Source organism: Apodemus sylvaticus, chromosome 6 (genome assembly GCF_947179515.1).
Source record: "Apodemus sylvaticus chromosome 6, mApoSyl1.1, whole genome shotgun sequence".
NCBI classification, from domain to species: domain Eukaryota; kingdom Metazoa; phylum Chordata; class Mammalia; order Rodentia; family Muridae; genus Apodemus; species Apodemus sylvaticus.
Window position 1 is genome coordinate 50,310,883 of NC_067477.1, and position 15,923 is coordinate 50,326,805.

A 15,923-nucleotide genomic window follows, 5' to 3' on the forward strand; every position below is an offset into this window, starting at 1 on the left:
AAGGGAGATTGGTGGGGGAAGGGGTGATCTCTAGGATATGCCAGAGACCTGGGATGAGGAGAGACCCAGTGTGTCTAGGGGAGTGATTTTAGCTAAGATTCCTAGCTGAGGGGGACTATGCATCCTGAAGTGGCCACTTCCTGTAGTCAGAAAGGTCTCCCAGTGGAAGGATAAGGACAACAAGCCACCCACAAAGTCTTTGACCTAAAATGTGTCCTGCCTACAAGATGTGCAGGGACAAAGATAGAGCAGAGACTGGCCAACCAATGACTGCCTCAAATTAAGACCCACCCCATGGGCAAAAACCAATCCCTGGCACTATTAATGATACTGTAATGCTTGCAGACAGAAACCTAGCATAACCATACTCTGAAAGGCTCCACCCAACAACCAGTGGAAAAAGAGGCAGAGACTCACACCCAAACAATAGGGGGGAGCTTAGGGAGTCTTACAGAAGAGTTAGGAGAAAGATTGAGGAACTCGAAGAAGTAAGGAAATCCACAGGAAAACCAACAAAGTCAAATAACCTGGACCTGTAGGGGCTCCCAGAGACTGAACCACTGATCAAAGAGCAAGCTCAGGTTGGACCTAGTCCCCCTGCACATATGTGGCAGATGAGCAGTTTGGGTCATGTGGGTCTCCCAAACAACTGGAGCAGGGGCTGTCCCTGAACCTGTTGCCTACCTGACTGCCTGTGGATCCTGTACCTGTAAATGTACAGCCTTGTCTGAACTATGTGGGAGAGGATGTGGCTAGTCCCACAGCAACTTGATGTGTGGGGTGTGGGTAGGTGGGGAGCTGTGGAGGGGGAGATTGACACCCAGAGGTGGGCTTCCCCTTTTAAGGGGAATGGGGAGAGGACTTATGTGAGTGGGTACTGGGAGGAGCAGAAGGGCTGATATTGGGTTGTAAAGTGAATGAATGAGTGAATGAGTAAATAAATAAATAAATAAATAAATAAATAAATAAATAAATAAATGTAATATATAAAAGAGAATGCTTATATAACAAAGAGGAAACATGGAATCTCCCAAAGATAATTTAAATAATACTCTATGGACTTTAAATTTTTAAAATGTCAATGAGACAGATAACATAACTGCTGAAATACACTGGATTATGGAAAGGACTGCTAAATTAGATCAACATAAATGTGTCCTAACTTCAGAATGGAAGGCTAGAAATATAGTGTATTGGGGAAGAGAATATGCTCTTGTTTCAACGGAAAAAGAAAAGCTATGGATTCCCTCCAAATTGATAAAAATTACACATGACAAGGGAAGACCTCACTACAGACATGAAAGAAATCAGAAAGACCAATGAAGCAGGTAATGTGTATGGCTGCTCCCTCTGCGTGGGAACAGCTCAGAGATTACTGAAACATGAATGTCTCTAGCCAGAACCTCAGCTAAGCATTGCCAATAAATCTTGTTGGCCACAGAATTCTCAACACTTACTATGCCATCCTTTCAAAGGGCATAGATAAAAATATATACTACAGTTTGGCTATACATTCCAAACTAACTTATAAAGAAAGACACATTCTTTCACCTGTGCACATAAAGAGCACAAAAGTGTCTTTAACTGAATTGTGCACACTGCTCCTTCTATACATGTTATTACAGAAATATATATTATCGCTAAAAGCTTATATGCTCACAGGGACAAACAACCAGACAAATAGCCCTGATAAGAGCCACCCCTGAAGGTGCTGAGACACATTTATTCCAGCATCCTGCCTGATCCTCTTTCAGACTGCCTTAAAAGCTATTTCGTCAAAACCTGATTCTAGGACAACTTCAAAGACGGCTGCCAATTTCAATTGTTCCAACCTTACAGATTGTGTCAGTCAGGACTTCAGGGAAATACAGGAATAATAGGAATAAAGGGTAGATTATTTAATCTACTCTTAAATTATAGAGATACAAGCCAAAAATCTTACATTGGTGTTGCTACTTTGTTTCCAACCCAATTCCCTGGTAAAAGAATGCTCAACTCAATCAGTTAACAAAACAAGCTAGAAGCCTAGATTGGGTGACCTCCCACTGCACTACTCTATTTCCATCTATATTATCCCATATAACTTGTGGTTTCTTCAGGCCATGAGCTTCTCCCTCTCTCAGCTGCCTCTCTGTCTCTCCCTGGTTGCTCCTTCCCCTCCTGTTTATTCCCATCACTCCTCCCTTCGACCCTCAGCTCCTTCTACTTCCTTCTGTCCAATCATTGGTTCAAGCCTTTATTTGAAAAATTAAAGTGGGAGGAAGGTTCTCAAGGCAACTCCTCATCTGCAGCCCCTCTGGGGAGTGGAATTAGCACCAAGTTACAAGCCCAGGGCTATCCACAACACATTGGTATAAGACTTTGTATACTGATGCAAAATTGAGGTTATATTTTGTTACATTGGTATAGATTTTTGTGTATTAATGCAAAAATTGAGGTTATGTTTTGCCACAACATACTATGTATCTATTTTTTCAACTCTTGTTGGAGGTATTGTACCTCAGTGGTTCTTAAAATTGCAATATAGTTCTAGTCCTTTTAAAAGTTGCTATTACAAACTGCTTAGGGTAATTAAATAGTGCAAGTTAATAATTGGCCAGTCAAACTCCTGGTCATGTTAGATGCTAGTCTAGTTTATTATAGAAGTATGCTTTCAAAGTTGAACAAATAATAGTTAGAAAAAGATTGTTTGCCTATTCAGATACATGACAGACAGACAGACAGACAGACAGACAGACAGACAGATAGATAGATAGTCTTCAAAACCTCAGAGATCCACAGAATGTGGCATTTAAAGAGGTTTCATTAATTTAAGCCTTTTTTGACAATGAGATGCTCCTATTAGCACCCCCATTTTACTTCAAAGAAGATGATAAGCATCAAAGAATATCCTTATAAAGTTCACTTCAAATATGCCAAACTGCTACTTGGGCAAAAACTGCCTTTGTTTCAACTTCAGACAGAGTTCTGTTCAAACTGGACAGATGGGATGCAGGGAAGTTGACCGCTAAGCTTTGCCAAGACAAGATAAGCAGTTCATATTTTCTGCTTCAGAAATGTCTGTCAAATATTCTGGGCCAGAAGGCCAAAGATGGATACCCCTATGATAGAGAAATTTTGGGGTACTGTCCAGACAGCCAACTATCTCTGTCATTTCAGTTGTGGAAGCTTCTTACCAGCATTTCCTACACACTCAGGTAATATTTATCCCTTCTCAAGTCTCTGATGGGATTTAAGACTAGATAGTTACAGTCTCACATTAAGCTTAAATTGCTTAGGATTTAAGAAAAGTTTTTAGGTCTAAAGAGAAGTGTTTAGGTTGTTAGCAACCTAAAGTTAGGATAAAAAATGATTTAGGTAAAAAATGATTAGGTTCAAAACTCTGAACTCACCAAGATAGGAGAGATTATAGAATACTTTCTCCAAAGTTGCCAAATACACATGGACTGGACATTATGAATATAAATCTGAGATGGTAGTTTTCATTATTATTATATTGTATATAGTTTATTTTATAAAAGAAAGAGCTGTTTATTGTACTAAAAGAGGGAAGTGTAAAGATAATCTCTTGTGCACTGTATAAAAGCATTCATCTATCAATTAAAAAGCCTTTCACCAATAAGCAGGATAAAAAGGTGGGACATTTGGCAGTGTGAGAAGTTAATTCTTGGAAGTAGTGAGCCCTGGAAGATTGTGATGGTTTGTATATGCTTGGCTCAGGGAGTAGCATTATTTAGGAGGTATGGCCTTATTGGAGTAGGTGTGTCACTGTGAATGTGGGCTTAACACTCATCCTAGATGCCTGGAAGTCACAATTCTGATAGCAGCCTTCAAATGAAGATGTAGAACTCTCAGCTCCTTCTGTACCATGCCTGCCTAGATACTGTCATGTTCCTGCCTTGGTACTGGACTGAACCTCTGTACCTGTAAACCAGCCCCAATTAAATGTCCTTTATAAGACTTGCTTTGGTCATGATGCCTGGTTCACAGCAGTAAAATCCTAACTAAGACAGAGATTCACCCTGGGAACACTAATGGAGACAAAGTTGTGTGAGCTGAGCAGAGCTTAGATTAAAATAAATGGGATATTAAGTTATTAACCATTCGGAAAACATGCATAGTTTTGGTACAGACAATTGTAGATACATTTAAGTCACAGAATCATTATTCTAGGAACTTGGGGCTGAGAAGAAACACATGTGGTTACAAGTGATAGTTTGACTTCTTTCTTATTTGTATTCCTTTCCTTCTCTTGCCTTATTTCTCCAGTTATTACTTCTAGTACAATATTGAAAAAGACTAGGGTCAGTGAACATTCCTGTCCTGTTCTTGACCTAAGTGGGATTGCTTCAAGCTTTTCTTTATTTAGGATGATATTGGCTGTGGATTTCTTGTATATAGCTTTTATTATATTGAGGTATCTTCACTCTAGCCCTACCTTTTCTAGGACTTTTATCATGAAGTCTGTTGGATTTTGTAAAAGACTTTTCCTGCATTTATTGAGATGGCTATGTGATATTTTTCTTATGTGGTTTAATAAATGTATTGATTTTCATATATTGAACCATCCCTGTATTTCAGGGCAAAAGTCAACTTGGTTATGGTGGATAATCTTTTTAGGGTATGTCTACATTCTGCTTGCAAATATTTTATTGAGTATTTTTGAGTCTATATACAGCAAGGATGTTGGGCTGTGGTTTTGTTGTTGTTGTTGTTGTTGTTGTGTATTTACGTGCTTTAGATATTAGAATGACACTAATTTTGTGGAGCTCGGGAGTGCTTCCTCCAGGATAGAATGCCAAAACCAGCATCATCTGTAAACACATGAAAAACATTTCTACACTCTTAGTTAGCATTTCTGTTGCTATGAAGAGACACCATGACTACAATGACTCTTATAAAGGAAGACATTTAATTGGAGGTGGCTTAGAGTTCAAAGGTTTCATCCATTGTCATCATGGTAGAGAGCATGGCAGCATGCAGGAAGGCATGGTACTGGAGAAAGAGCTTGAGAATTCTACGTCTGGATCTGTAGGTATCAGGAAGAGAGAAATACTTGGCCTGGCTTACTCATGTAAAACCCCAAAGCCCACCCCAAGTGACAACACTTTCTTCACCAAGGCCACACCCCTTAACTCCTGTCAAGTAATACCACTTCTAAATGACCAAGGAGTCAAACATGAGCTTAGGTGGGTCGTTCCTATTCAAACTATCACACGTGAATACACCTATGTATGCCTACTTATCGCCATCACCACTGCCTGTGTAGACTATGTTTTTCTTTCTTTCTTTCTTTCTTTCTTTCTTTCTTTCTTTCTTTCTTTCTTTCTTTCTTTCTTTCTTTCTTTCTTTCTTTCTTTCTTTCTTTCTTTCTTTCTTTCTTTCTCTCTTTCTTTCTCTCCCTCTCCCTCTCCCTCTCCCTCTCCCTCTCCCTCTCCCTCTCCCTCTCCCTCTCCCTCTCCCTCTCCCTCTCCCTCTCTCTCTCTCTCTCCCCTTCTTTCTTTCTCTATAGACATCAGAGTCCAATTTTCAAAGTATCGGTTAATTTATGATGTTCCTGTGATCTAAAGATTTCTCTCCATTTCCCTTCAGAATCAAACATGACCCTTAAGACCCTGTGTGACCTAGTCACCATCTCCCATCCCAGTCCGGGTCATCTTTCTATCATGACAAAACAAGGCTCTGAATCTTATCCTTACTGAGTTCTTTTGAATGTGTATGTTGATGGCTCCTTTCAGCACGTAAGTCTTTCACAGGTCAGCCCCCACGAGATCATCCTAAACCACTTGTCACTTGTAAAGTTTTTGTTCTCAGACTCTCAATGTCTCTACTCTAGTTTGCATTCTTCGGAATATATAACACTAGCTGAAATGCAATTTAATTTTTATATGTCACTTCTCTTCTGACTACTCACTAGATTTCATCCCCATAAGATTAAGGATTTGATATATTTTGTGTCGCTTGTACCTAAAAATAAAATTTGCATAGTGCAAGTGCTCAATAATTTCTTCACAAATACATGAATAAGCAAATGACATTAATTTTAAAGAGTAAATAAAACGCATTATAATAAATACAAAAATAGGTTGTACAGCGATGGGGCCAAGGAATTTATGGTGAGGAAAAAAACATGTTCTAACACCCGTGTTTTGCTTCCTGTATTAATAAGGTTGTTTTTTATGAATCACAAGCAACAGCTGGATAATTCATCTACTGAGAAGAAGAATGGGTTCGTGAATAAAATACAGCAGGTAGGATGACAGAAATGACTTAACTAGTAATTAGATTTAATGCTTTTAGTTAATATATTAAGTGTACAATAAGTGTTGAACATTTCTAAAATAGGGTTTTCATAAGCTACTATGACCATTCACAGAAACCAATTCAAACAGTTTTCAGTGGTCCTAATGTTGAATCCTGTAGCACAGTTCCTCATGTTGTTGAGCCCCTCAACCACAATAATTATTTTATTGATATTTCATAATCATAATTTTGCTGCTGTTATGTATCATAAAGTAAATATTTTTAGAGATAGAGATTTGTCAAAGGGGTTGCAGCCCACAGGTTGAGCACTGCTGATTTAACTCCTATGAGAGTCCTAACTATATTAAACAGCAAAGATCACGTGTGTGAAATTAATCGGATCTGGCTTGGCTACTTTGCATGTGGTTTGGTAGCTTATATCAGGAAAAACTATGTTTAATGGGCATGTAAATGACTAGGGGAATATAACCGCTTTGCTATTGTGTGGTATCTGTAAGGCATGGCAATTATCCTACACTAATTAACAGTGTTATTTCAAAGTACTTGAGTTGGATTAATCATCAGGAGTATGCTCTAGATATCTTATTTTACTCGTCATTTTTATCTATTTTTTGTCTTTAAAGCTTTTCCAAAGTCTTGCTTTTATTTTTATTTTAATATTCTTATGTTGAGTCTTCATCTTTATGGAAATTCAATCTAAACATTGGTCCAAACTTAGGTTTAAAAGAAATACTCTAAGTATGTAACCATGAATGTGAACGGAGATTTAGACCCAGGGTACTCAATAATGCATTCGTTAGGATAGCAGAACTTAGTGAGTGGGAAATCTGAATTAGAGCTTACAGAAGGGCATTAGTTACTCGAGCAATAGTATTGCTCACAATATGCTATTGAATGGCAAGATCTGTACTGTAGAACAATGTACGTAACAGGACCCATTCACCTATGCATACACGTGAATGACTGAGATGTTTCTTGCTACTAGCATTGGAGGGAAAGTGTCCCCTCTGGCAGGGGTCCCCACATACACAAGTTGAGGCCCATGGTCCACCCTTAGCATCAGTACCCTCTAGACTCTAAACTTAGAGTTTCTGTTTCTGTTTTGCTCCAAATTAGCAAGGATATACAATTCATTCTTTCAGCTAGTTTCAGAAGCAAACTTAGCAATACCAATTGCTCCATGAGCTACTACAAATTTTAGACTTTTTCCTGGGTATGAGGAAGATCTTCTCCTTCAGCATCTCCCAAGTCTTCCACCACATCCACCTGCCTCCGGATACCAATATCCCACTATCTGCTTCTATTCATTCAACATTCTTCAGAATCCACACATAAATATGACCATGCAATATTTATCTATGCCTAAATTAATTTACTTGACACATTACCCAAGTTGATCCTTTTTTTTTTTTTTACCAACAACAGGGTTCACTTCTGCTTAGAGTCAAAAAAGTATTTTATTATGTTTGCATGCCACCTTGTTATTGTCATCCCATTGAGAGACACTTAGCACTGGCTTCCTTCCCTCACTATTGTGAACAGTCTGTGGAAACATTTCTTTGGCCTGGTACTATATTGCTAACCCAATCTGTTTATTATGAAATGCCATATATGCATAGAGCAGTCAATAAATGTGCATAAATGTACTATATAAATATATTCTGATGAATATAACTTTAAAATTTTTAATGATATAGGTTTATCTTTTCCATATTGGTTAATTTCTTTGTTGTAGCCTATGTGACAAATCTATTCTCTGCCATTATCTCTTAGACCTTTCTGGCTTAGGTCTACAAACCATCTGGGATTTGCATATGCATCTGTGTTGTGAAATCAAAGTCAAGGTTCATAATTTTCACAATTAGCCAAAACCAGTCCTTTCATCTGCTGTATTACTTTGTACCATAAACCAAAAAAGAATCACATCATAAACATATGCATAGATTATAGACTTTCTGTTCTCATTTGGACTACTTATCCTCCTCATAGTATATCCATATTGTTTTATTTGAGTTTAAAATGAGCCTTCATAGATAAAAGAAGACAGTTTTAGCTGGTCCTAGCTCTTTGAATTTCTACTGTGGTCTGTTAGGAAGCCTGTTTGGATTTTGACTAGGCTTCTCCTAAGTCTACAAATGGTCTATGGAGGGTGTCTTAGTCAGGGTTTCTATTCCTACACAAACATCATGACCAAGAAGCAAGTTGGGGAGGAAAGGGCTTATTGGGCTTACACTTCCACATTGCAGTTCATCACTAAAGGAAGTCAGGACTGGAACTCAAGCAGGTCAGGAAGCAGGAGATAATGCAGAGGCCATGGAGGGATGTTTCTTATTGGCTTGCTTCCCCTGGCTTGCTCAGCCTGCTCTCTTATAGAACCCAAGAGCACCAGCCCAAAGGTGGTACCATCCACAAGGGGCCCTCCCCCCTTAATCACTAATTGAGAAAATGCCCCACAGCTGGATCTCATGGAGGCATTTCCCCAACTGATGTTCCTTTCTCTGTGATAACTCCAGCCTGTGTCAAGTTGACACACAAAACCAGCCAGTACAGCGGGATTTCTTATCCCTACAGTATGGAAGCTTCCAGTCCACGAAGGTGGTTTATATTTCCTTTGTATTGTTAGGGTCCGTGAATGGCTGAAGAATGATAACCCAGACTCTAACAGTATGCAAAAGCAAGGAGTGTTTATTCCTGCATGCAGGGACCTAATTCTATCCAGATGGAAGGATCCCAACTGAATTCAAAGATTCAGTTTTAAAGCCCCAAATGAGGATCATTGGGAGGGGTAGGTGATTTATATCTCAATCAGTGGGTTCTATCTCTGGGGGTCTGGGTGATGCTCTGGCTCAGACTATTCTTGCTTCAATGCAGAGAGGTAGCTCTTGACCTCTGCTGCAAGTGTAACTAACTGTCCTTTTACAAGCTGGGGGACTGTGGGTGCCCCTTTTACATAAGCCTGCAGTTGTTCCAGTAACCGGCTTGCCCAGGTCTGGGAAGTAGAAACTCAAGCCTGGTCTCCTGAACTGCTAGTTTGCAGCCCATCTATCAGAGAGTCAGCCTGTCATGTCTTTGGTTTGTTTGGTTGGTTGGTTTTTGTTTTTTGTTTGTTTTTTGTTTTTAACTATTCAGCTGCACTGATGTATCCAATCATGTCTTCTGATTGATCCTCATTAGGATTTCTCTCTTTGGCTTTGTTTGTTCCTGTGTTTGAGGTTGTTTTTTTTTTTTTTGTTTGTTTTGTTTTGTTTTGTTTTTGTTTTGTTTTGTTTTGTTTTTAATTCGACATCTTCTTTATTTACATTTCAAATGATTTCCCCTTTTGTGGTTCCCCCCTTCCTGAAAGTCCCATAAGCCCTCTTCCCTCCCCCTGTTCCCCAATCAACCCCCTTGCAGCTTTGGCGTGTTCACTGTATGAGTTTCTAGGTTCTGCAGTAGTTTGTTCCCAGAGCTCTGCCTCCTCTAGCAGTCTGAAGCTGAGTATGTTACTGTCCCTGCTCATGCATGCGCCTTCAGCCTGTCTGCCTCGATTTCCTGTGCTCCCTGGTCTCCTCTTCCCACTGCAGCACTCTAGAAGAACAGCCATATTTGTTCTTTTACTTTGAGCTATTGTATTTCTTAATTGATAAGTGTTTGGTACCTTTTCCAATCTACTATCACATCCTATGATTTCTGTGGTCTATCCTTTCTCCCTCTTCTCTATGCTGGCTACTGTGCATTTAAAATATTTGGTACCCAAGATGATGATGTTTTCTTCAGGAGAGGATCATCCTTGACTTTCTGACAGACTTGTGAGGTGTTCCCAGTTCAAGTTACCTTAATCTACTTTAAGTTTCCAAAGAAAAGCCCTTTGGCATCTCAGCCTACAGTGAGGAGGGAGTCACCAGGCCCAACACTGGATTTTCTCTCTGCACTGGCCTTGTCCTCTGGGCATCCAAGAAAACGTAAACTCGGTTTCTGTGTGGCACTTTCCATATTGATGAATTTCCTAAGTGCAAGAACAGTTTTCTGTGGCAGCCCCCTTTCTGTATAGTTGCTTCCTCCTAGGACAAGACTGACTCCTCCCTCACTACATTGTTAGTTATTTCAAAAATTATAAGAAGACTATTTCCATCCTATTATTTCAAGGTTCCCGGGCAGAGGGTTATTTTGAACTACCCACTGCTCCTACCAAACTTAACTTTCTCATCTCACTTAAAGCAAAATCTCACCTCATGAAAACATTAATGGGTGCACGTGTCTCTGCTTGTCCTTGGTCAGTACTATAGTCATTCTCCTGGGTCTGGGGGTGGGGTTGGGGGTGGGGGTGGGCGTGGGGTGGGCTCAAAACACTTCTTTCAAATTCAAAATCCCTTCTATAAAATATTAACATAACTCTTGTATATAACTTATGCCTACCCTCCCATATTCTGTATCTCTACAGTAGTTACAAACCTTCCATATCACTTCATCCATGTGAATCCATTGGTCTATAGAAAATTTAAATTTTATTTTTTTAGAACTTTCTGGAATGTCTTAGTTTTTCATATATTTCCAACTGTGTTAGGTTGAAGCAAGGTTTATCATACTCAGACTTTTCAGAGGATGCAGGGGCCCAGTCCTACTTACCATGGAACAAATGTGACCAGAGAAGGTTTGATGGAGTGCCTCTGTGAGAGGTTGTTTTCTAGGTCCTAGCACACTGTATATTCTAGGGAAAGGACACAACGTGCTTGCTTTGTGATCAGCGATGGTCTATACTAATCCCTTTCATCATGAATTATCATTCTAAAGTTTTATGTCAATGTTTCCCACCTTTCTGTACATTTGTCATAAATCCCAGAGGAAACTCCAAAGCAGACAGTTGCGTGTCTACTGTAGAACTCTATCTTCATACAAGATCCTCTGTGTTTCGAACAGTATATATGGTACTCTAGACTGGCTCTCCACAAGTTCACTCTCTCCAAGGAAGCATGAGACATTCCTTTAATTCTCTCTCTCTCTCTCTCTCTCTCTCTCTCTCTCTCTCTCTCTCTCTCTCTCTCCTAGATGGGTGAAAAACTACAAAAAATGAATCTAGAGAACAAAGATCTCCGACAGAGACTGAACACGCTCCTCAAACAGTATAAGACTACCTTGAAGGAAGAGGAAGCTGTGACTCTGCAGAAACAGCATATGGCTGAAGAGTGAGTATGACTTTGTCTGTGCAAGTCAGCTTGCCACAGTTAGGGGTGCCTGACTTGCTGTCCAAGCAGTGACTGTCCATCAAAGCTCACCTTGTTGACAACAAAAATACCTTTCATCCAATAATCAATAACCACACTTCTTAATCTGCCTTTATGGTTATAAGAAATGCTTTTCTTGTCTAGAACAGCTCAAACCCATAAAAAATTAAATGCATTATTTACACTTATAAATCAAACTTGGGAAACAATAATTACTGTGTGAGACTTTCTAGTGAGCTGTAACATCTACCTTTGTCAAAAGCTGACTCCATGCACACATCCCCTTTTTCACACAGAAGTTTGGTGACCTACAGTGACATCAGAAAGCATTCAAGGATACCATTTCTTATGGACTACATATTGGATTCCATTTGGTTAAGAAGCCTTGATAATTCTGCCTCCCAAATATTTATCTACTGCATTCCTTTCCCTCTGTTTATCCTTTTTCTTTGGATCTTAATTTTCTCTCTTTTTTCTCTTAGTTTTCCCTTGTTCTGCTGTTCCACCCCCAACTTGCCTACTTCCAACCCTTTGACCCAACACCTTTCTATAACAGCTGAATATCAAACCCTTGGTCTTATTGGACTACAGAGAGACCAGAAAAGGCATTCTGTCTTATTTGGCCCTGTAAGCCTGGGACACCACCCATTGCTGTCAATTCTCAATAATTCTTTCCTTATGAATATTATAGAGTGCTAGCTTGAAAATATGAAATTATGTAAGAAAAAGCTCTCTTAGTACAGCCAAAGTTACATCTCATAGATTAAAAGTGCTGTGTCCAGGCCCATTTACATGAGTCAGAGTTTGCTTGTTGTTGTAGCATTTAAGCTATAGAGTTATCAGAATCACTGTGTCTCATCTGGTGGCGCAGAATACCAGCTGTTAAAACTGGAGTGCAGACCGTCCCCGGGGCAATAGGTACCACCTGGAATAGCCACACGAACTGATAGCAAGTGACCATAACACTAAAAATTCATTGCCCATTGTGGCCCTTTGTTTTCAGCGCAATCTCCATAACAAAATGCCATCAACTGGCTGGCTTTAACAGACATTTATTTCTCAGATGTAAAGACTGGGAGCCTGCAATGAGAGTCCCAACATGAGCATGTGTGAGTTCCAGTGAGGACTCTCTTCCTGACTTATAGATGGTGTTTTCTGTCTCTCTGCCTCTGTCTCTGTTTCTGTCTGTCCCCCTCCCTCCATCCATTTGTCCTTCTCCCTCTCCCATCCCTCCCTACCTCTTCTCATCTTCTCTTTTCTCTCCCCTTACATAAGGAAAGAGTGAGTCTTCTTCTCTCTTCTTGGAAGAAGACCCTACCCTCAAGAACTCATCCACACTAAATCACTTTCTACTTCCCAGGGGCTCCATCCGAATATATGCCCAAACATTATCAAAACATTGGATCATTACACCGATACATGACTCTTAAACTCAAACATAGAAGTATGTAACTTAGAGAACACAAGTTACTTTGCTTTCTGCATCACATTAAGGTGGTTTTGAAGGTGGATCACTTAGACAGGAGACTTTCTGGTCCAGAGAACTTCTTGTCACTGTTGGTCCATTTAAACAAAACCACAAATCTCCCTGAGACTGTACATCAGGACAACAAACAAAGAAAAAAAGCATAAGAAGTCTCCTTGGTCTGCACACTAGGCCAGAAGTGAGTTAGTGCTTTCCACTCGTAAGCCAGGTATTGAAGCCCTCGTTTAGAAGGGCTGAAATAGAGACTTATCTAAAGATAAGGTTTCGTGTCCAAGGTCCTTGAAGTTAAGATGTTCAGCCTGTCCTCAAAGTTTGTGTGACTAGCTCATCTTCTTTCTCAGAAGAAGCCTTATGAAAGTTATGTGCACTGAGAGAAGCAAGGCTGCCCAGACACTGATGGAAGTTATGTGCATTGAGAGAAACGGGGCTACCCAGACATCATTGGGCAATCATTCATGCTGTCTTAAGTTACTGTGCAGTTAGAATTCTTCATACATAGGGCTTTCATAAAGTTTACAGTTCTCAAGCTGCTGAATTACTTCAGAATCTAATCTTCCCCAACTCCTTTAAATTTTTAAAGTTTGATTATTTTATTTTATGGGTATGGATGTTGTGATGTCATATATTTATGAGCACCTCCTTCTGGTGCTCAAGGAGGTCAGAAGAGGGCATTGGTTCCTTGGGACTGGAGTTATGGATAACTATGAGGTGCCACATGGGTGCTGGGACTCAAACCCAGGTCCTCTGCAAAAATAAGTGCTTTTAACCACTGAGCCACCTCTCCAGCCCTCAATTCTTTTTAAAAGAATTTATATATGCGAATTTTTCTTGCATTGGAAAATGAAGAGTTTTTTATTTTAATTTTGCCTATAGTGTCTAAGCCTCTGTATTTAACCTCCAGTACCTCAAGATGATCCTTTTTTTTAACTTTCAGTAAAATGACTGCCACTTCTTTCTCTCATCCTAGACATCAGAAACAGGTATCGCTTATTACTCAGAAAGAAACCTTCCTAGCACAAAGAAAACTTGACATCAAACGTATGGAAGAAGGATTTGGAACCCTCCACGATCTTAATACGTATGTTTTGGGTCTTCACCATTTTAAACTTTTCTTTGTGTATGCTCCTCTAAACTGGAACAAAGCATCTGTACATGTAATTCATGGAGAGTGTTACAGGGAAGTAAGTTTATAATTAGCTCTTTCTGTTTCACAGTTCAGAAAGGTTGCTCTCTGTGCATCTTTCACTGAAGGAGTTGACAGGTGTTACAGAAGCTGGGTGACACAAGGGAGGGAACAGATTCACAGCCAGGGACCAGCATGCATCTGATCATTATCACAGTGTTCTTCCTCAATATCCTTTACCTTGGCCATTCTAAGTCATTTGCATTATTTGCCTAACAAAGTAGTGCCTATACCCAAATTAAAATTTTAAAAGTAAAAATGTATAATTTATGGGAAAAGTTATCCTAATCTCTTCACAGAAATAATCATTATAAATAGTTTGCCACATATACTTTCAAATGCATATATATATATATATATATATATTACTCATTTAAAATTGGATTTTATTACACTATAATATGATATTTCACTTAAAATTTATCTGTGCAAAGACTGTAACATGGCTCAACACACTTGCCTTGCATACTTCAGCTCTAGATTCAGTCCCAGCACCATAGGAGCCAATGAAGCAGAGATAAAAGATGGAGTAAGGCCCAAAACTTTGAGAGTTTTAGAAGAAAAGGAAAAATCATTTTAAATACAGGCACAAACTACAACTTTCTGAATAGGACTCTAGTATCCCAGGCATAACAATGAAACCTGACAGACAGGATTGTATCAAGTTCTTATAAAGTTCCTGGACAGCAAAGAAAACAGCTACCATTGTGAGAAGAAAGCCAAGAAAATAGAAGGAAATCTTTGCCAGCTTCTTGTCTGAGAAAGAATCACTATCCAACACATATAAAGAACTCAAAATTTTAAATACCCAGTGAAAAAATAGTTCATTCAATTAATGTGCAAATAAATTAAACAAACTTCTCCAAAGACACCAACTGATCACCTAATACATTATAAACTATTCACCATCCTTTCCAATAAAGGAAATGCAAATAAAAACTAGATTTCACTCCAAGTCACTTCATTTCACTCCATTAAGAATCTATCATCAAGAAAGCAAATTATGGGGAGAATGTGTAGAGAAAGGGACAATTTACAAACTATTGATGAGTACATCAGTGTAGCCTCTATGGAAATCAGTATGGGGGTTCCTTGAAATAAACAGACTAACAAAACATAACATAAAAGTACTTACGACCCAACCTTGGTATAAATCTTTGTATATTGATACAAAAAGGTTATATTTCATTACACTGGTACAGAGCTTTGTATATTAATACAGATTTAAGATTAATTTTTTGCTACATGCTAAGGTATTGTGCTTTTGCAATTCATTTAAAAATACAATATTAATTTCTAGTCCTTGACAGCTGCTATCAGCAGTAAGACAATCAAACTCACGGTCGTGTTAAATACTAGTTCAGTTAATTGCAAAAGTATGTTTCCTAGATTGAACAGAACTAGTAAATATCTAAAAACAAACAATTCAGATATATTATAGATAATTAGATTGATAGATGATAGATAGATAGATAGATAGATAGATAGATAGACAGACAGATAGATAGATAGATAGGTAGATAGGTATATCAGTAGATAGATAGTAGATAGTCTTCAGAACTTCAGAGATCAACAGAATACAGTATTTAAGGATATTTTATTAAGCCTCTTTTGACAATGAGACAGGTCTGCTCCTGGCAGCACCCCTATTCCACTTCATTGATGAGCATCAAAGAACTTCCTCAAGGAGTTTGCTTCATTGTGGCAAGATAGCCATTGGTCAAGAAAAAGCCCTTGCTTCAACTTCTGACAGAATACTGCACAAACTGAACAAACAATGCAGGGAAGT

The 15,923-nt window shown here is 39.0% G+C and overlaps 1 protein-coding gene across 1 annotated transcript in view; it reads left to right on the forward strand.

Annotated features, from left to right (window-relative positions):
* Window positions 1-15,923, forward strand: part of Ccdc175 (coiled-coil domain containing 175) — an 84,316-nt gene that overhangs the window by 34,682 nt on the left and 33,711 nt on the right. Inside the window, exons 8-10 of the mRNA XM_052186723.1 lie at window positions 6,170-6,251; window positions 11,290-11,426; window positions 13,919-14,029. Of these exons, the coding sequence (XP_052042683.1) occupies window positions 6,170-6,251; window positions 11,290-11,426; window positions 13,919-14,029 (330 nt within the window). The remainder of the gene's footprint in view (window positions 1-6,169; window positions 6,252-11,289; window positions 11,427-13,918; window positions 14,030-15,923) is intronic.